This window comes from Seriola lalandi, unplaced genomic scaffold (assembly GCF_002814215.2).
Source record: "Seriola lalandi dorsalis isolate HSWRI2012SDOR001 ecotype SW California unplaced genomic scaffold, Sedor1 jcf7180002054763, whole genome shotgun sequence".
Taxonomy (NCBI): domain Eukaryota; kingdom Metazoa; phylum Chordata; class Actinopteri; order Carangiformes; family Carangidae; genus Seriola; species Seriola lalandi.
Window position 1 is genome coordinate 445,235 of NW_019525316.1, and position 19,807 is coordinate 465,041.

General features: G+C 39.2%; 1 protein-coding gene across 2 annotated transcripts; it reads left to right on the forward strand.

Annotated features, from left to right (window-relative positions):
* The first annotated feature begins 700 nt into the window (after nucleotides 1-700).
* Nucleotides 701-18,509, forward strand: cnsta (consortin, connexin sorting protein a). Of its 2 annotated transcripts, XM_023424980.2 has the most exons (14): nucleotides 705-783; nucleotides 3,329-3,398; nucleotides 3,784-3,873; nucleotides 4,206-4,607; nucleotides 5,502-6,184; nucleotides 8,515-8,545; nucleotides 9,602-9,688; nucleotides 10,093-10,174; nucleotides 11,084-11,105; nucleotides 11,423-11,489; nucleotides 12,472-13,028; nucleotides 13,507-13,680; nucleotides 14,999-15,152; nucleotides 15,383-18,509. In XM_023424980.2, exons 3-14 carry the CDS (start codon nucleotides 3,861-3,863, stop codon nucleotides 15,589-15,591), a joined length of 2,481 nt encoding a protein of 826 aa, XP_023280748.1. In that variant the 5' UTR covers nucleotides 705-783; nucleotides 3,329-3,398; nucleotides 3,784-3,860; the 3' UTR covers nucleotides 15,592-18,509. The 2 variants fall into 2 exon arrangements, with proteins under 2 accessions (XP_023280747.1, XP_023280748.1); XM_023424979.2 differs by lacking the exon at nucleotides 3,329-3,398 and having other exon boundaries at nucleotides 701-783.
* The last annotated feature ends 1,298 nt before the right edge of the window (nucleotides 18,510-19,807 follow it).

Sequence of the window (19,807 nt, forward strand, 5' to 3'; positions counted from 1 at the left end):
CTTGTGTACCTGGCCAGAATGTCATGCTCTAAGCAATGTGTAAGCTTTGTGTCTAATATAATTTTTTTTTTTTTAAATCATTAAATCTGAATTTTGATAATATAGTGTGGGGGAGAGATTGATTTTGGGCCTTTTTTAGGATGTGGTACCATCATTGCTCTTACTTTGGTGAGTCTTGGGGTTTTAGCCAGGCTAAATCTATTACTTTGCTTCTCTAGTTGCATACAGTGAACACAGTGATTTATAAGGTTGGAATGACATGGCCATTTGTTATGAGTGCTTCACTTGTCTATTTTCATGTCATACACGCCAAGCAGTAATACATCTGTACAAAAATATAGCTTCTGAAATAAATTATTTTACTGTAAAGACCACCAGGTAGATGTGAGTGACTGATTCTTATAAGATGGGGCTTTGGATTCACAGTAAGCTCAAGTCTCTAAAATCTAAACTTATCCAATAGCTATCCCCAAAGCGCTGTAAACAGCCGGGTTTGCCAGCACCTTGAGGTGAAAATAGGTCAGTGAGAGAAAAGGCACTGGAATTGGGCTGGTGGCAGTGTACTAAGAAATGCTCGTTGAACAAAATCCACGTACTAACAATGAAGAGACAGAAGGTGGCGACAGTGGATCTGGTGTCCGTAGGTTTTGCAGCAGCAGGCCTGATGACAGCGGTAGCAACGACCCCTGTCTGTCTGTCGGTGACACTTACAGTCATTACAACAACATCCACAGCAAGGTGTCTGATGCCCGAGCTTTTACCGTTCATGCAACATTTTCAGCCGTAAGTATCGTTTTACTGTTGTGTCTGGCAGGACTGGCAGAAGTCTAATAATATGAAAGCTATCGCATTTACGTAAAGCAAACGAAGGTGTATGTTTTTAAGGTTTTCTCCGCGGTGTACTGCCCAGATGTTTCTCCTGTACTCGGCTAGCTCACGTTAGCTAGCAACAGCAACATACTATAACGTTAACAGTATTTTGTCGCCGTAGCCTTGCGGTTAGGTATTAATATTCAGCTAGCGTTGGTTTAACGTTAACTAGCCGGTCATTAACTTGGCTCTGCTCAGACGTTTTATTGCAATTTGACGAAAACGGCTAAAGCCTGTCAAGAGGGGTAATGTCAAACCAGCACTGTGCTTGAACCGTAGCGGTAGCGACCAAGCTAATGTTTCAAGTGTTATTACAGTTAAGGCGAGTCAGGCTAATTAGCTTTTTATTAAAAACCAAATCTAGCTTGGTTAATGAGACAACTAACGTCACCAAGCAATTAGTGTTAGCTGCATCTGTGTAAGTTATATTACAGGGGAAATGACAGACGCAGTCTGCCGTCACTGACTGTCATTTGCGGTGTTTTGACCTAGAGTGGATAACTTGCCCAGGTGACGTTAAATATATATAGGCATAGCGGCGAGTCAAACTTTCCTAGTTAGTACACACATTGTAATTTAGCTGGAGACTTTCTGGCCTGAACTGATGTCCAGCCAACACTAACCCCCCCACATCTCTGAATGACTAAGGTGCCATCACTGCATATATTTTACGTCTCGTTTGCTGGCTTGCCAGATTTTCTTTTGTGATATTTAAGTAATTTATACAAGATCACAATGTAAACATGACCTGGTACTCTGCCTGTCTCACAGAATATGTTAGTAGGTTTCATGTTGTTTTAAGCTATGTTCCTGTCTGTGGCTCTGCTGTCTGTCTCAAATCTTAACAGTGGCCTCTCACAGGACAGGGTCTGTTTCTTCCACCTTTGTGTTTGTCCTTTTGGCTGAATTCCCTTCTTCGTTTGTCCACTCTCATGTGTTTCATTATTCATGGTCGCCTCTGGAGGAGGGCACAGACAAAAAGAGGAGGTGATAGATGGTTGTATGGACAGATGGCTCTGTGGGAGAGGAAATTAAACTGTAGATTAAAAAAAAAAACTCTACAAAGCATAATAAAGATGTCTGGTAGGTACAGTGACACCTGTGTGTGTTTGTGTGTGTGTGTGTGTGTGTGTGTGTGTGTAATCTGGAGGTTGTTCTTGCATAAGCCTTAATGTCAAGGGTGTTTGTCATAGTCTGGGACTGTTTTAACTTCCAGAGGGACATTCAGCTTGGTGTAATTGGACCCCAAAATAGCCTCTACTTGGTTCTAGTCTGATCTCAGAGGCATGTTAATATCAAAGAAAGCAGACTTTGCTCCCCAGTGGGGTATAGCATGTATCCAGTAGGTGCTGTTTAAATATATAGATCTTATGCAACCTAATAGCAAGATGATTATGTATTCCCTCACTCCCCTTTGGAGACAGCAGGTCTCAGGGCGGATTTTGTTCATGGATTCATCTACCAAGGCATTTCTCTGGGACACTTGTCTATTACCATATTTTATGTGCAAATGTCACTAAGGGCCTTAATAATAAAATGGACACAAAGAACCAAAATTGTGCAAGGTGCAATTGTCCTGGCTTTCTTTTTTTCTTTCTAAATGTTTGGTCAGAGTCTCTCTCAGGGCAACACAGGGTTACAGGAAGAACAATTAGCACAGTGCTGCAGGAAACCAGGACTGCATTATTCCTCTGAGATAGGCTTTCATTAGCCGGGCTGTGTTTGTTTGTGCAGGATTTAGATTTCACCATCTTGTGGCTTCAAAATATCACCAAAATCTATAAAAAACAGTTTTGTATGTTAAATCGCTGTTGTCATAGGATTACCTATGAGGGTACTGTAAGATGTGTATGTTGAAAATGGGAAGTACTTTTGACTGCAGACTGCAATATGTCAAATTACATTCCCTAAATAATTGTTGTCTCACAGACCTGAATGCAGACTGTGTGTGTTTAAATTGCATAGGTCCAGACACTGATTGGAAGGAGTTTGCACATGATTCAAATGTTAGACAGAAAAGTTAAGGCACTGGCAGCAGTCTCATTTGCAGGAGATGCAGTTATTTATATTCACAACATGACAAAACTTTGTCAAAAAACAGGTTTTTTGCAATGTCAGATTTTGTGTTCAGTTTGTTGCTGAGCCAACTGAAGTGTGGCACTAAAATGAAAAAGCATATTATTGCACAATACTGGTTTACAGTGTACACTTTTTTATCTTTGTACACCTGCACAATCTATTGCAAACAACAAACCTGCATAAATCCTGTCTTTGAGAATTTATTTTTCACTGTCAGAGAAGTGTTGATTTAATTATGTAATAATTTTTGAGGTTTGTAGTGTTGTTTTGGATTACACTGTATTGTTGGTTATAATATTTTGTCTGCCTCATGTATGTAAATACGGGTAGACAGTATATAATTTGTTAATGTATATATTGCCATGCTTGTCTCCCATAGGTATTTTACTTTTTCTTTTCTACACTGGGTTTACGCTGACACTGCAGTCTCCATGTCATAAATCTTTCTCGTAAGTGTCTTACTGTCGTTGTCTACCTTTTTTTTGTATCTCAGTCTTTCTCACTGTACTTAATATCTAAAGTCTTAGTTGTTGTTTTACTGGTGATGCAAAAGCTGTTCTCTCAAATTTTCATTCTCATTCTTGACATATAACTTGCTCTTTGAGTTTTAACCTTGTTGGCAAGTAGATGATGTTTAGGACTTGTACAGTTTTCAGGTATTTTTCTATAATATGCAGGTTTGTGTCTTAAGAGTCAGTGAAAGTGTTTTGAAGTCCAAACAATCTCTAATCACCATGTACATGAATACGCTTGTTTGCGTTCTTTAAGCCCTAGGGTTTGTTTGACAGCTTGGGAATGATGTTAAACTTGTTTCGTATCTGTGTTTTGTCTCAGGCTTGAAGAAGGGCTTGTCTAACAGGTGGCACTGACCTTCAGGGTTGAAAGGTCAGACATTGTGAGAGTGAAGCCCAATGGATCATGGTGGTGAGCGTTCAAATTTCTCTAAAATATATATTTCATATATAAAATATAAGCTCAACATATTTAAGAACAGCAACATCAAAACCACAATATAAACTCTGATTGGATGTGAGTTACAGTGAAAGTAAAGCTCTGGAGAATGAGAATGGCTGTTTTTTTTTTTTCTATGCTGTGGTTGGTTTGTCTCAAGTTGCAGTTGACTGTGTCGCCTATAAATATGGGGTCCAATGAAATGACATTCATGCTTTATAGGAATTCAGTTTAATTTCTTACTTTATCTCTATTGTAATTTAAACTAATTATTTATTTTAATACATTATTTCTTTGATCTCCAGGTCAGTTTGAGAGGGAGGGCAGAGTAATGTCACACGTTCCTGTGGGTGGGGTTGACCTCTGTGATAACCTACCCAACCCTGAAGCTCTCACTGCCCAAACTCGAAACCTCAATGAGACGAACTCACTTGCACAGAGTCAAAGTCTTTCTCCTTCACAAGATGAAGAGGGGGCGGGACGCAGGCTCATCCAAAAAACCTCTTCCAACAATAACGGGAAGGACGAGGAGGGGGAACAGGGGAAGGAGGGATACACAGGACGAGGCAGAGAGGAGGATCAAGTAGAAGACATTGATGAGGTAATGAAAGAAGAAGAAGAAGTGGAGGACTCAGAGGAATTAAGCGGTCTAATACGCTGCCAGTCTCCAGACACTCCCATGACCGATTCTTCGTATTCAGAAACTGGTAGGAAACATACATACATATATATTGAAAGAGAATTTGAAACAACACTGTGTGTTGTATGTCCATATAATGATATTATAGTATATGGACGTACACCATCACACAGTGTTGTTTCAATTTTTTGCTTCTTACTTTAATATTGTTTTTTTTACTGTGCAATGAGTTGTACATAATTTACGTCTTATTTGAGGTTAAACAACAAAAATTCTAATCCTCCAACAAATGTAGTATGGAAATTGTTTGCCTGGGATTTTTAACTATTGCAGACACTTTTTCACAAATATTGACTAAATAATTATTCAGAAAATTAGTTTGATAGTGTGATAGTTCAAGAAACGACAGTGAAGGCTAGCACTGTGGTCAGTCCGGCTTAGTGACAGTTATAATGCCTTTTGTGTGTGTTTTTTAATCGATCAGCATTTTAGATTGAGGTCAGGCTGTCTCGGGTTTCTGATCACATTACTGAAAAAGAACATCTAGAGAGTGAAATGGGACCAATAAGATGGATGGAGGCTTTGTGTGGCATGAAAGGGAGAAAAGGAATTTGAGGAGAGAGATGAGAGGACCACACAGCAATGAAGTAGTAGAGGAGATCAGAAAAATCATAGACTGGAAACACAAAGACACACACAAAGTCTTTGGCACTACCCTGATATTGTTATTTGTAACAATTGTCAGTAATTGTCAGTGTTTGTCAAAACCAAACAAAGTCATTTTATAGAGCTCAGGTCTTCACACTTTTACTTTTACAGACTTATACATTGCTCAGCACCATTCCCATAGTCACATCTGTATGTTTGTAAGTCATCTTGTTTCAGCAGGTTCACTGTGCCCTAGTCATTCTCTGTCTTTCTCATCTCTTTTCTTGGTTGCCACTGTTTTTTCCCTTTGTAGGCAGTCTGTTGGAGACTCCATATCCTTTCAGCCCTGGAACCAGTCCAGAGCCTACCTCCCCTGTCGTTCCAGGGATCAGTCCAGAAACTGCACATCCCATCAGTCCTGTGGAATTCAGTCAGAGTGATGTCAAAGTGGACTCTCATATGTCCAACACTGGATCAGTTGCCTTCACCACAGGGCCTATAGATTCTGCTACACTAACTGTAACCTCAGATGTAAGGTCCACCAGCCCCACTGGGCCTACATGTATCACAGAAGCTACAGACAGGATAGCAAAAAATACTGACTCCGCTACAGAACATTTTACCTCGTCTACAGAGCCCATCTTCAGTCATGGGCTTGCCAGTTCATATACAGGACCTATCACCTCAACTGCAGAGACATTTACAGTAACTGCTTGCACCACAAGGCTCAACAGTTCTGTTGCTTCCACTCCCATGAGTCTAACAACAGGACCCCTTGCCTCCACCACAGGGCCTACGACTACTGGAACAGAATCCACTTCTACCACAGGACCTATAACCTCAAATTGGGAACACATTACTTCCATGCCAGTGCCCACTTCTTTCTCAGTCTCCACCTGCGCTACTGGGCCTATTCCAAGGCCTGCTCTGCTGGAGTCTCTTGAGCAGTTAGCACAAAGAGGAGATGACACTCACTTTCCACATTACCTTCACCAGGTAACCCACCTGTCTTATATGTGGCATATGACAGATACTTTGAGCTGTGTATCCCCACCACTCACATATTTGAAAACACTCTTCTCTTTAAAGGTTTCTAAAAGTAGTTTCTTGGTGTCTTTTTGACGTTTCAGTCTCTTTAAACTCTTGATCTCACACTAGTTATTAAATCACCATCATCCACTCAACCCTGTAATCCGAATGGCACTTTGTACCCTAAGGCATGGGTGTCCTCAGTGCCTGTGCTACAAACACTGACATGCACACATAACACACATACAATGAGACACATGCACAGTACATAAAAAACCACACTCTGTCTTCTGTGCTTGTTTCTCTCTCACACACAGGCCTGCATGACTGGACATGTATGTTATATGGTGTGCAAATATTTCTGTCAGTTTGATTTATAAATGGCTCACCTGAGCTATGCTTACTTCCAGGCAAACAGGTGTGTGTGTGTGTGTGTGTGTGTGTGTGTGTGTGTGTGTGTGTGTGTGTGAGTGAAAAAGAGAGAGAGGGGAAGTGTCGAGTGATTTATTTATATATTTATTTTATACTGTGACACATGACTGTGCATTCAACTATTTTTTAACAAACCTTTTTGGAAATATTGTAGCCAATGATTTCTCAGTCAGCTCGTAACTTCTCTGTTATGGTAATGGTAGTGTATGGGGAAAAGGTTTCTAAGAAGCAGCACTTTCAATGACACTTTCAATTTGGAGGTCTTATTAAAGATCAGTAATCCAATACCCTTTTAAGACGGTCTTTTACGCTGCAAACCTATATCGCAACAACTCAGATTGTGATGACTGTGTTCATGCATTCTGCTCTTGTGTTTCTTGTTTGGAAGAGACGTGACTAATTCGATTGATAAGTCATTCAGATGTTCAAAAAGCACAGTTTGAAGCTTGTATTTACTTGCCCCATTTGAACTCTGATTATAAAGGTTCATAAAGGGCATTCATGGGCAGGTCCACAGTCACTACATTGACAATGGTGAATATGTTACACTAATGATATGCTCACCTGTAAGTATATATTACAATACAACACTAACGGCCAGGTTAAAAAATGGAATTGAATTTATGTATTACTATTTTTAGTTTAAAATCTCTATATAATTGTGGATTAAGCTATTTTGGTTGTTAGAATAAACTAAAAACTAGTTTTGGTAAAGTGGGAGAGGAGGGGCAAATGACTAGAGTTTTCAAAGCCAGCACCATTTGCATGAATATGAATGGCTGGAGAGAAACCCAGCGAGGAGGAGCAAAGAAAGGACAAATTGTTCAGACTTGAGGACTGACTTGAGACTATTGAGGGCATATTTTATCCAGAAAAATGAAAAAAATTAATGCATTACACGTAGTTTAATCAATCTTATTCATTATATTGAGTTTAAAGGGCCACACACATAAGGTGCCAAAATCAGAAACATTCTCAACAATATTACGGGGAAAATACATTTTCATAAGTAAATGGATATTTATTTTCACGTTTGCATAATCTTGGTTGTCATGTTCTTGTGGAAAAAAAGTTCCTGAATCTTAAAATTGGACTTTACTTTTTGTGGATATATGTGATATAACTTATTTATAACTATATAAAAAAAAAAAACAGATTTTAACTCTTCTTTCCAACTTTATCTGGACCATGTCAGTACAGTAGTTACCTAGAGAGGTCATTCAGACGTTGCACCGCCCCTCACTTTATTAGAAATACAAGAGCCTTATGTGCCCTCCCTTCCTCTTCTCTCTCTCTCTATCTCGCTCTCTTGCTCTCTCGCTCTCTCTCTCTCTCTCTGCATCCCTCCCTCTCTCTCACACACACACACACACACACTTCTCTTGTTCTGTGATCAGCTGAGCAGCATGACAGCAACACTTGCTGAAGAAAGGTAGAGTGTCGACCACAGTGTCTCATTTTCTGTCTGTCTTTCTTTTCACTCTCATTTTCAGTCTCTCCTTAATGCAGTGGACTTGCTTAACTGTTGTATTGTTTCTGAGATTGGATTATGAAGTTATTGCAGCTGTAGCAGTACAGTAACTATATTACAGCTTTGTTTAGTATGGTATTTTGATGCTCTATATTGGTGTATTTTCTGCCTGTTTTCCCATATTTGGTCAGATCCTATCTTTATTTGACTAATCCTGTGTCCTGCTCAGGACCCACGTGAGGAATAGTCTCAGTCTGGTTTTAAACCCCTCTTTAGCCACAGGTCCCCTGATAGCTTTTGTGACATAACTGATCTGATAAAAAGATAGTTTTTGGTTATAAATGATGTAAGCATGCATTTTATTTAAGTTTTTAATCTCTCTGTCTCTTTGCAGATTGCCGAGGCTTTTGTCCTTCAGGAAGACTGTATCCTTATCACCCTGTGTGTGTGTGTGTCTGTGTCGGGGGGAAGGGCAGCTTTTATTTTAATTTGTGCAAAGAGTGTCATGCACTTATTTCCTGTGCATTCACCATGCTACTTGTCCATGCAAGTATTTTCCTGTTTTGGCTATTTACTACTAGAGTATGTTTTTTAATCTGTGTTATTTCACGCAGAAAGAGAGCAAGACATAGAATAGACAGAGAAGAAAAGAGTGGAAAAGAAAAGGGGAAAAGAGGAAACACTGCACAGAAGGAGAAAAGGAAGTGAGGAAGAGACAGTAGATTTTAGTAGAATTACAGAAAGTTATACAGGGAAAAATCAAAACAGGTTTTATCACGTATCAGTATTTTTTCTTATGGTTCAATATGTAGACCCGAAACCTTCTTTTTTTAAATAGAAATGTCACTGTATAGTACATGCATAATTTACAGACTCACACAAAATGAGATACTCTCATACAAATTCACTCAAACACTTACACTCTCAAAGTGTAAAACGTAGTAGGAGGAGGGGACAGGGATGCATGAATGGGAAGAGGAAAGGCAGCAGAGCAAGTATGAGAAAGAATCTGATATTTGACAGAGGTTTAATCAGAGGGAAGAGAAACAGTGGGAGGGAAGAAATGAAAGAATCAAAGGGAAGGGAAAGCTAGCTTAGCTATGTAATGTATGTATAGAGAGTTAGTTAGAGAGAGAGAGAGAGAGAGAAAGCATTGAGCCATTTCAAAGAAGGATTGTGTTTTGGCTGCTCGTATCCATAAACATGAGACACTACATCCTTTCTCCCTGACTAGATTTCGTCGACTCCTCCTTATTTTGAATCTCTTTGTCCTCCTATTTTTCCAGTCTCACCTTTTTTTTTATTATTTTTAAATTTTTCTTCGGGTTGTCGATCTGTACGTCCCATTATCGTGAACGTGATGTCTTGGTAACGCCTTGAGGGAATTTCTTCACATTTGGCATTCATTTGTGTCTCATTTTGTATCGTGTGTGTGTGTGTGTGTTTATTTAGTTCTGTGTTCCTTAACCTGTGATGTTTAGACCATCGGGCATTATGGTGCATCCAATTAGAGAGACTCTATCACCAGAGAGTTTTGGACAACCTGAATACACTACAGGAGCAGTGGGGTAACACACAGAACACGTACATCAGATGCACACATTTACAAATGTAGTGTACACTTACTGTAATATTCATAATATAAATTTAATATGATTAACCTTTATATTCTTTCTTCCTCTGGATACTCTCTTAACCAGCAGGGTTTAAACTAATAAACTAAATAGAAACTATTTAATTGAGACTTAGGGGTTACTTAACATATTACTGAATGTCATCCTTGTCATTGTCATCAAGTATAAAACTGCTCCACAGTATGTGTTTCTCCTCTATTGGACTCCAATGTATATGGTTTCAGTGATCATATAATGCAAATTCCTTCAGGAAACATTTAGGCTCTTAGAGGCTTCCTCACAGTTATGACCATGCTCTTTACAGTCTGTGTCTCTGTGTGTCTCTCCATCTCTCTCAGAGAGTCAGTCTAAAATGACTTCCTCCGACCTGGCAACCCAACATCTGGACACTCTTAAACATATCTGCCAGACGCACAGTCGGTCAGTCTGCGTGTGTGTGTGCCTGCCTGCCTGCCTGCCTGCCTGCCTGCCTGCCTGCCTGCCTGCCTGCCTGCCTGCCTGTCTGTCTGTCTGTCTGTCTGTCTGTCTGTCTGTCTGTCTGTCTGTTCTGCCTTTATGGTCTCAAGATTGCTCTCAGAGCATCAAGAGGAACTTGCAATATGTTCTGTTGAAATCAAGTTGACTTTAAAATAGTTTGTGGGTTTACATAGTAATCCAACACTTTGGGAAATATACTTGTTTACTGTAAGGTGACATGTTCACAAGTTGTTGCAATATTCCAGAAAATGTTGATTTCACAACAGAATGATTAATTAATTAATTAACATATTACTATATTCTACTGTGTGTCTATAATAGAGAATTTGTGTGTATTGTTTGGGGATGAGTGTTTTATGTGCGTCTGTTGTTGGGTGTACCCATGCAAGTGTAACCAATTAGTCAAATGAAGCCCACCTTGGCATTTTTCAATATTTAATAAGTCCTCAATGTATCATACCTGCCGGACACACATACTTTCACATCATACACACCTGCACATTCTTTATGCTCCCAGACAGGTGGCGTCAGTGTGTATGTATCTGTTTATATGACTGTTAGCATGTATATCTTTGTGTGTGGTGAGCACTGCAGTGATAGTTAAAACATATGGCCCTCTGCTGCTGGTACACTTTCAGACACTTGAGCCATCACACTACTAGTGTTTCACCTCACGTAACACACACACACACACACACACACACACACACACTTTGTAATAGCCAGGGAAATGTGTTTGGGCTAATATTAGATTGGGAGAGTAGAGAACGGTCACCCATCTTTCACGTCTTCATTTACTAAAACCAAGAACAGACCTCTCACTCTGTCTCTCTTTCTCTCTTCTGTTCATAGACCAAGGGCTAGAGATGCTGTGGTAAGATGTTCATCATTCATCATTTTGTGTGTGTGTGTGTGTGTGTGTGTGTGTGTGTGTGTGTGTGTGTGTGTGTGTGTGTGTGTGGCAGAATGACTGTGTGGTTTGCTTTTCAAGTGACTCACTGATGCCATATTAACATGTTACATGTAAAATATCTATTTCAATTATTTATAGTGTACATCTAATGTGTAAATGACCTTTCATGTTCTCCAGTAATGTATAACTTACACATTACTAAAGCATACAGTGTATATACATTTTGTTGTGTATTTCTGCAGATATTTATTTCTTTGTGTATTTGTGTGTATGTACAGTGTGAATCTCTGGACTTTTTGAGGCCTACATTCGAAGAAGGTGGTGCACTGCCTTCATGTACTTTAGGTGAGTGAGTGAGTTTGTGACAGAGTGGGTGTGTTTATGTCAGAGAGTACTGTTGGTGATTTTGCATGTTTACTACATTGATTACAAACCACTTACATTTTACATTGCAGCCAACCAAACCAAACTAGGAATGTCCTAAGTTAAGGTCCACCTACTAGCTTTTTCAGAGCTTTCAGCTGAAAGGACAAAGAACTTTTGCATCTCTTGATTCAGTTGAAAGTTTTGGAGAAAGTTAGTAATCAGTCCTCAGGTCAGCAATAAGCTTTGACCTTTGCCCTGTGCAATACTTTGTAAAGTGGTTGGTTATGATGTAATTCATGTGCAGTTTGTTGTAATTAGATAATAGAATGCAAAACCACTGGTATGCTGACGAGAGCTGTTACTTAAGCCATGAGAATTTTAACCTTTGGACATTTTGTATGTCTTCAGTGGCCGTTATATTGATCAGACATTAGGGCAGTTTTATTTCATACTGTGTGTATGTGTTTGTCACTAAAGGCACCTGGTTTGGTATTCTACTAATTAATGAACCAAGGAGAGACTGGTGCTTTTTTTTCTTCCAGTAAGCAGTTCATCTTTTAGGAAAATCCTACATGCTTCATACTCATGTCTCAGTGAATACATGGAAAAGGTTTATATCAGTCTATTGAAGATCACAATGACCCATGTGTGTTTATATTTTAGAGCAGTTCTCCCTGCTTGTAGTAAGAAAATCACTGTCAGTGTAGAGCATTTATTATGATTCTACTGACATAAAGTAGAAAAGACTGGCCCACGCGGACTAAACACTTTCACCCTGGTCTTACGTACAGCTGTTTTAATTCATCAACTGTCTTTATTTTCTGCTTAAAACCTTTCTCTGTTTTTTTTTCTGTATGTCCTTCTTAATATCTACCGCTATTTCTACCACACTCCACACCCCACCCCACCCCACCAAAACCCACTCTCGTCCTCTACTCTCTATTTTTTTTTTTTCATCCAGCCCATCAGGTTGACGGAGGGATAGAGCAGAGAGCCAAAGACTCCTCCCGCTCTCAGAGCAGTGATCCAGTCATACCCTCCATTAATTTGGCTGATAGGCTCAATTCCCCTGAGACCTTAGAAAAGGACGGGGATGACCCAGACAGGGAATTAGACGTGAGGGATGGTTTCCATGGATCTCAGCTGACTGACAAGCACCGCAGCAACAGAGAGGGAAGAGAGGCAGAGGGAGGGGTAGGACATACCATTTCAGCCATAGGAAATGGTCTGCACCCCTCTACAGCTGGAGAAATGGATCAGTCCAAGCCTGCAGAGCAGCAGGGAGGAGATTTAGGTCCAGCAGAGGGAAAGGAGGCAAAACGGGAAGAAGAGGAGAGGGACGTGGAGGAGGCAGCAGAGGCTTTAGAAATGGAAGATGAGGGAGAGGAAGAAGAAGAGGAAAAGCAGAAGGAAAGAGACTCTGCTTTTTGTAGGAAAGCTCTGCCAGTGGAGACCCTGGTCAGTGGGGCAGAGGTGGGGGCACAACAGCTGCACCGGGAACTACATGAGGAGACACAGGTATATATCCAATATATCCAAATGTGTTGGCTACTTAAGATACTAATAATTTAGCTTTGAAATATAAAATGATAAATACCAAAACTAGTAATAGTAAATATAAAAAAATAAATAGTTTAAAGTAATGTCTGTCATTTATGTTATCTGTGAGGTCCTAGTTTGTTTGTTTTGGGAGTGATTTTACACTTTCCTGAGATCACTTAAAGTTAAACTGTCAGCAGTAGCAGGATCAGTTTCATATTTGTTTTCCTCAGTTGAGGTTTTTCGTTTCTCTAGGTTTCTGAAGTGATGGTGGCTATTGCAGCTCATGCTAACTACTCACTTCCTGTATTTATATTAATAAACCATTGCTGGAAATGTAAAATCACTTCCTCTGTTCCAGATTACAACCCACCAGAGTAGAGAAACAAATCGGATTACTGTCTTCACAACTGTATATAAATATTTAAGTTATAACTGCATTCCACAATCGCTGCAGGAGAGTGCTAAAACCTGCCTGAACCAGGAGGCCTGCCTTCCTCAGGAGGCTCATATAAAGCAACAGGAGCAGCGTGAGGAGGAAGAGGAGGAGGAGTACGAAGTAGAGCAAGCTGACATCATTAGAGAAGCTGCCTCACTGGACGACTTGGCTAAACTCATCACTGTAGAGGAGGTGCGCTTTTCTGTTGATAATTAAGGGAAAGTTATGTTCCATGGATTTAATTTGTTGAGTATTTTTGGCCATTTGTTGACTGATTTGCATGAATGCTGATGTAGGTATGTAGAGTTAAGATTATATGTACAGATATGTATTTAACCTGGCACGATTTGTCACATTTTGTTTTCCTTTCAACCTAAGCATGAATGTAATCACTCTTGAACTCAAGAAAAACACACTGGTAGAACCACAAACACAGTTAAAAATGTTCAAAAACTTCAAACTGCGAGTTGGCGACCATTTCAAGGTTTCTGTTTGACTGTAACTGCCCATCCAGGCCCTTTATAATGGACAACACAGTGCCCTTTTGTAGCAGACCTAATGATATTACCTAGCCATTACTGTGAGTCTCAGATGATGGATTTGTTTCGCGGATATGGAAGGCAATATGACATTTAACTCTTGTATACTGAGAGAATTAGACTATGAAAGAAAAGTAGGAGAATAGAAAGTGTTGTGCAGTGTGTCATGCACTTGCAATGTTGGCATTTAGCAGGATTGTTGTGTTGTTATTCTGATGTAACCACTGTAAGTATGGATGGATTCCTGAATTTGGTTTCATATCTGTCTCCAGTGGGGATAAAAAAAGAGTCTATTTTATTATTTTTTTCAGATTTATTATTGATGGTGTCTTTACTTTTCATAATTTCAAAGTTAAATCAAAATCTTAAATGTGAAAGAGAAGAACGGGAAGAGACATAAATGAAAGAGAGATAGCTGCAGAGAGATGGCAGAGACAGAAAAGAGCTGGTACAGTGGCAACTAGAGAAGTGGCCTGCTTTTATCAAATACAGGATGTAGAGCAGTTAGGGAAATATTCTATAAGCCGTGGTAGCTGTAATACTTGGAATCAAGAGGCAGCAGGTGGATGACGATATTATTACTACATGATGTAACAATAAACAGAAGTATTGCGAAATGTCTGCCACCACTTGACCAAAGGTCATTTGTTACTGTAATTTGTATTTTAAACTTTTGCAATAAGCGTCGGATGATCATGGTCAAATGTGCATAACTGCTATCATGGGAAAGTGTTGCCTGGTACTGTGTGATAGTAAATCTATGGGAGGTGGCATTGAAAGTAAGGGTTAAAGTTCAGTACTGCTGGTTATGTGGTGTACTGACACCTGGTGGACATCTGGAGGTGCACCCTTGTCCGTGAAGATGAATAGATTAAATTGTATTTGTTGTAAATAGAAATTGTGTTTATGTTAATATGTGTGTCTGTAGTTCTCAACAAGTCTTCAACTCTTTTTTTTATTTTTCTTTGCAGATGTCTCCTGCTTCTGGCCTGGTGTCCATATTGAAGAAGCGGAGTGTGTGTGTGGACGATGTGAGCATGCCTCCCAGTTCAGAGCCCCGGCCTGACAAACTCACTGCCAAAAGACGAGTCCACTTCAAAGTTCCTGGAGATGACTATGAGCAGGGTGTGTGTGTGTTTATTGTCTACGATTCAGAGATACAAACCCCCCTTATACACAGAACTAGTAAACCAACTCACTATGGCAGGATTAACCTACACCAAATGTACAAATCCATTTTCACACTGGTCAAAATAGTTGATAAATTCTCACTTCCCCAGTACACAAAATTATTCTGACCCCGTGTACCCTCCCTCCAACTCCCTCTGTCTCTCCCTCTCTCTCTTTCTCCGTAGATGTTGGCGGTGGGGACTCCTGCCTGCTTCTCTTCCTGCTTTGTCTGGTTACTGTAGTGATCAGTGTGGGTGGCACCGCCCTTTACTGTGCTCTTGGAGATGCCCACTCCTCCGTCTGTCAGGACTTCTCCAGAAATGCAGACTTCTACATTGGCCAGATACAGCGCGGGATAGCTCATCTCCAACACTGGTTTGCCCCCGCGTCATAGCAGTAAACAGTTTGTCAGCATTGTGGAGCCCTTGGCCTTACCGTTTATCGCTGTAGTTTCCAGCAGTTCCTGCTACTTCCTGGGACAATGTTTTCCGAGGTAATAGTGCCAGGAAACTGCTACAGTCCCTGCCGCCATGTGGAGTTTGTGGCCATTATGCTGCTTAATTGGTTAAATGATTATCCAGATAAAATTCCAGGGTTCACTGAGACAAAAAGTCATAGATCAGATGTCCCTTTACAACCCTAGTTTGAAAGATAAAGAGCAGAAGAGGAAGAAGTCACCTATAACCTTCTCACCTCTGTCCAGATTAAATACGTCATTAAATCTCAAACTAGGTTTAAAACTTTGATGTGATGAAATGCTGTTATTGAACGAGCTAAGAGCTGTCTCCATATGCGCGTTCACTGTCAGCAAGTTTCAAAAGTCACTGTTAAGTAAATCAGCTATGACTGAAAACAAACCCTCACTGACTCACACTGGACTCCAAAGACGTAAGTCATCTCAGTTAAGAATAAGATCAAGATAATAACAGCTGCAATCCACAGAAATAAAAAAGAAAAAAAAGAAATATATAATGTATAGTTTGTTAACTGGGGGCACAGGGATGCTCTCTCCACGCACTGCACAAATGGGAAGTGGCCCAATGGGTATTTTACAAACTGCTGCAACCACTGGTGTTGCTTTTATTGTTGACTTTTTTAAATCACAAATGACATTTTAAAATGAGCTTACCATTCTGTGGTCCTCTATTTGGATTGAAATCATTATGTCTTAATCATGTCTTAAACCTTTGAATGAATGTTTGGGGTTCATTGTTAAACTTTGCTTTGTGTCATCTGTGGGGCATTTATACAGTATATTGTCAGATAAGAGATTGAAAGAGTTATTTTGGTATTTATCAAAACTGAGCTGCTAATGGAGGGAACAGGCACATCAAATATGTCCCATGGGGGAAAGTTACACAATTTCATTGCATGTAACAATTGTGATGTTAAGTAATGTGATAATTAGTTGCTGAAGAACTCTTAAGCAGCTGTACAGCTTTACTCCATATGTACTTTCCCCCTGCACACATTTGACATGAATGTCCTGTAGCTGCCCTTTTCTGTGTAACTACCGACAATGGACTTGCAGCAAGCTCATGTGGCTGCCATTGAAGAGTAAAAGTATCTGTTTATGGGTTTCAATGAGCTAATTTTAGCTTTTTGTAGCATATGCAACATGTACAGGAACACAGTGCACCTCTGTATATATTGTCAGAAGAATGTTTAACATGTTGCACATGAGACTGGTACAATTTTATATTACAATATTTCAACACACGTGGTTCTGTTTGTCCTCAACTAAACATATCTTTTACATGATTTGATTTGATTTGAACAAATATCCACTGTTTTCAGGTAAAGTGTGAAAGGTTCATGTCAGTGAACATTAGTTATGCACAGATCGGTTAACAGAAAATACCCAATTGTAAGTATGGAATATTTCAGTAAGAAAAAAACAATAACTGATTAATGAGAGATATACAAATGTTGGAAACTATACTTATTCAGTGCACTTCATCAATACCGCCTTGATATTGATTGATCATTTAAAGTGCTGTCAGTCCAGCTCTGTGTGTTTGCTGTTTTGGGGGATTCTGGGCACCATCCTTAGTTTGTGACTGTCAATACTTTCAATGTCAAATTTTTTTTTTTTTTTTCAAAATAGATTTTTGGTACTTAGAAAGGTTTTGCCACCACTTGGTCTTTTTAAAGACTCATCTCGAAAACATTTGCCATTATTGTTAAGCATATAGTACGTCTAATGTGTTTACATTTGCTGAAATTTGAGCCCTGGTTAGAAAAAAATAACCTTTCTTTGTGTGGAGAAGTTATTTCCTTATCAAACAGGGAAAGGTTTGGTCTGAAAAAAGGCTTACACTTTATCCATGAGAGCAGCCTTTTAAATGTCTTTTAACTCTTACTTCTAATTGTTTGAAAACAGATTTTAGTCTTATTGGGGGCATTTTACTGCTTAACCTCACTTTTTGCCCAGTTAGACATCCATAGTTTTTATGTTATTGCAACATATTGTAATGTTTGGTTTCCTGTTCTTTATTTTTCCTTTCATTTGTTGTTGTAGTGGATGCGATAAAAAATGCCCTAGAAAAACCACATATCTTAAAAAGATCTTAATTGTCAGCAAGGAAAGAAAGAAAGAAAGAAAGGAAAGATTCAAGTGTCTTACCTATGCATTTTAACGGATTAGGATAAAACAGTATTATCTTTCTCTTATGCTGTGTCACTCAGAACCTGAAAATTCATTTGAGATATGAGGTTTTCCCAGGACATAACGAATAGTAGATTGAGTCTTGTTTTTATTTGCACATGTCGTCTGGCTGGTTCAGATGACTATCTTTCAGAAAACCTCAAATTTACTCTTTAGATGGTTTTAATTATTTATAATACTAAGGATGTCAAGTCAAAGTGGTAAAGAAAAAAAGAAATGCATCTTTTGTTTTCTGAGCTGGATTGTTGTCATCACACATCAGATATGTTGCTCATTTCTTATATCACCATTGTTCTTAAGGAGGCTTTGACAGAGAATTTGATTTCTTATTTTATAACTTAACTCTCCTGAATACCATTATCTGGCTCATCGATATATGTTGTTTATTTCCATTTATTTTCACTCATCGGTCCCTAATGATGATTTGAAACTGGTGAGTTTGTGTTGCTGCTGTCAGTAATGTCATCTTCACACACAGATGGTTTGTGTTTCTTTCATCTGAAGGCACAGGATATGTTTTCATTTGTTTTCCCTAATTGGTTTTTAGCAGAACATTAGAAATGAATGAATGAAAATGATTTTTGTGTGAATCAGTACTGTGTACCACTGTTATCAGCCTGATGAAAGGTGTTTTATTAATTGTTTGCTGAATTCTTTTCACTTTGTTCTTATAGATTGTTATAAGGAGATGAGGTTTTTCCCCTGTTATGTCTCCTGTTAAAGCCATTGAAAAAAGTTGTTTGTGAGCCTCCCTTCTGTCTCCCCTGCAACAATACTGACGTGTCCTTGTTCATACAAATAGAAGATAATGAGTTGAACTTTGTATTTAGAAAATTATGAAGCTGTTGTGAAAAATTTCCCACTTTTGCTTTGCAGAGCTTCAGTGTACTGGTACGGGCTGTGTGTAAGTCACACTATGGATATGACTGTCTCAGTCATGTGGCAATACATTTAGTTACATAACATAATTAAGCAAAAACAAACAAACAAACAAAACAAAATACTTTGTTTACCTTCACAGATCACGTGATTCTATCATATCGTCAGTATGTCATCCAAATTAGTTTTTTACTGACATAAAATATTCTTCATTTGTACGGGTTGTCAAAAGGACAGCTTAATCATGTATTTTGATTATGAGTGACATCAGAAAAGTAACTCTAGTACCTCAGTGGAGGCTCTTCAGTGTGCAGTGGAGGATACTGTGACTCAGAGCAGCAAGGTCCGCTCTCTGGTTAGACACTCGGACAAATACTTACTTCAGTTTCTGACATGCTGGATACAGACTGGCCAAGATCAGAAGGATGCGAGGATGAGCGTAATAGAATACAGTAAAGGTTAAATCAAGTACAGTACATTAGATCAGTTCAAGCAGCATCTTCTAAAATCCTGCTAAAACTATTTTGAACTATTGGTTACAGTCTACATATGTCTATTTTGTTCATGAAGAAAATGCTGTGCATGTGACCATTTGTACACAGGGCATAGCAATACTAATAAGCAGTAATCACAGATCAATGCACAATATTTTATCAGTAAATTGATCATAATATAAACATTTTAGTTTAGGACAATGTTTAAAACTACTGGGAGGGATGTAGAAGGGTTTCATATATATATATAGAAGAAGCGTACAAAGCGTACACAAAACCCTAGCCCTGACTGTATGTAAATACAGTTGTGACCCCTGGGTACAGGTATTGTGATCAGACAGGATGCAATTATAGTTCGGATCAAAAGAAAAAAAAAGGCAGGAAGGAAAGGGTATTAGCGTTCACAGACCTTGCAGTGTGACACAGACAAAATCAAGGGTTAACTTAGCAGGAGACAGGAAGGACTCCCAGACTTAATCGGGATAAGGGCGTTGATGAAAGGCAGTGATGAAATTAAGATGAAAAGGGAAGGGGATACAGGATTCAGAGGGACAGTTGTCAAAGTCCTC

What these genes read in the sequence shown, in the direction of transcription:
- cnsta (XM_023424979.2), top strand. An exon ending in AACTCATCACTGTAGAGGAG is followed by an intron (nt 13,681 to 14,998) that starts GTGCGCTTTTCT and finishes TTTTCTTTGCAG; the next exon opens with ATGTCTCCTGCTTCTGGCCT. An exon ending in TGGAGATGACTATGAGCAGG is followed by an intron (nt 15,153 to 15,382) that starts GTGTGTGTGTGT and finishes CTTTCTCCGTAG; the next exon opens with ATGTTGGCGGTGGGGACTCC.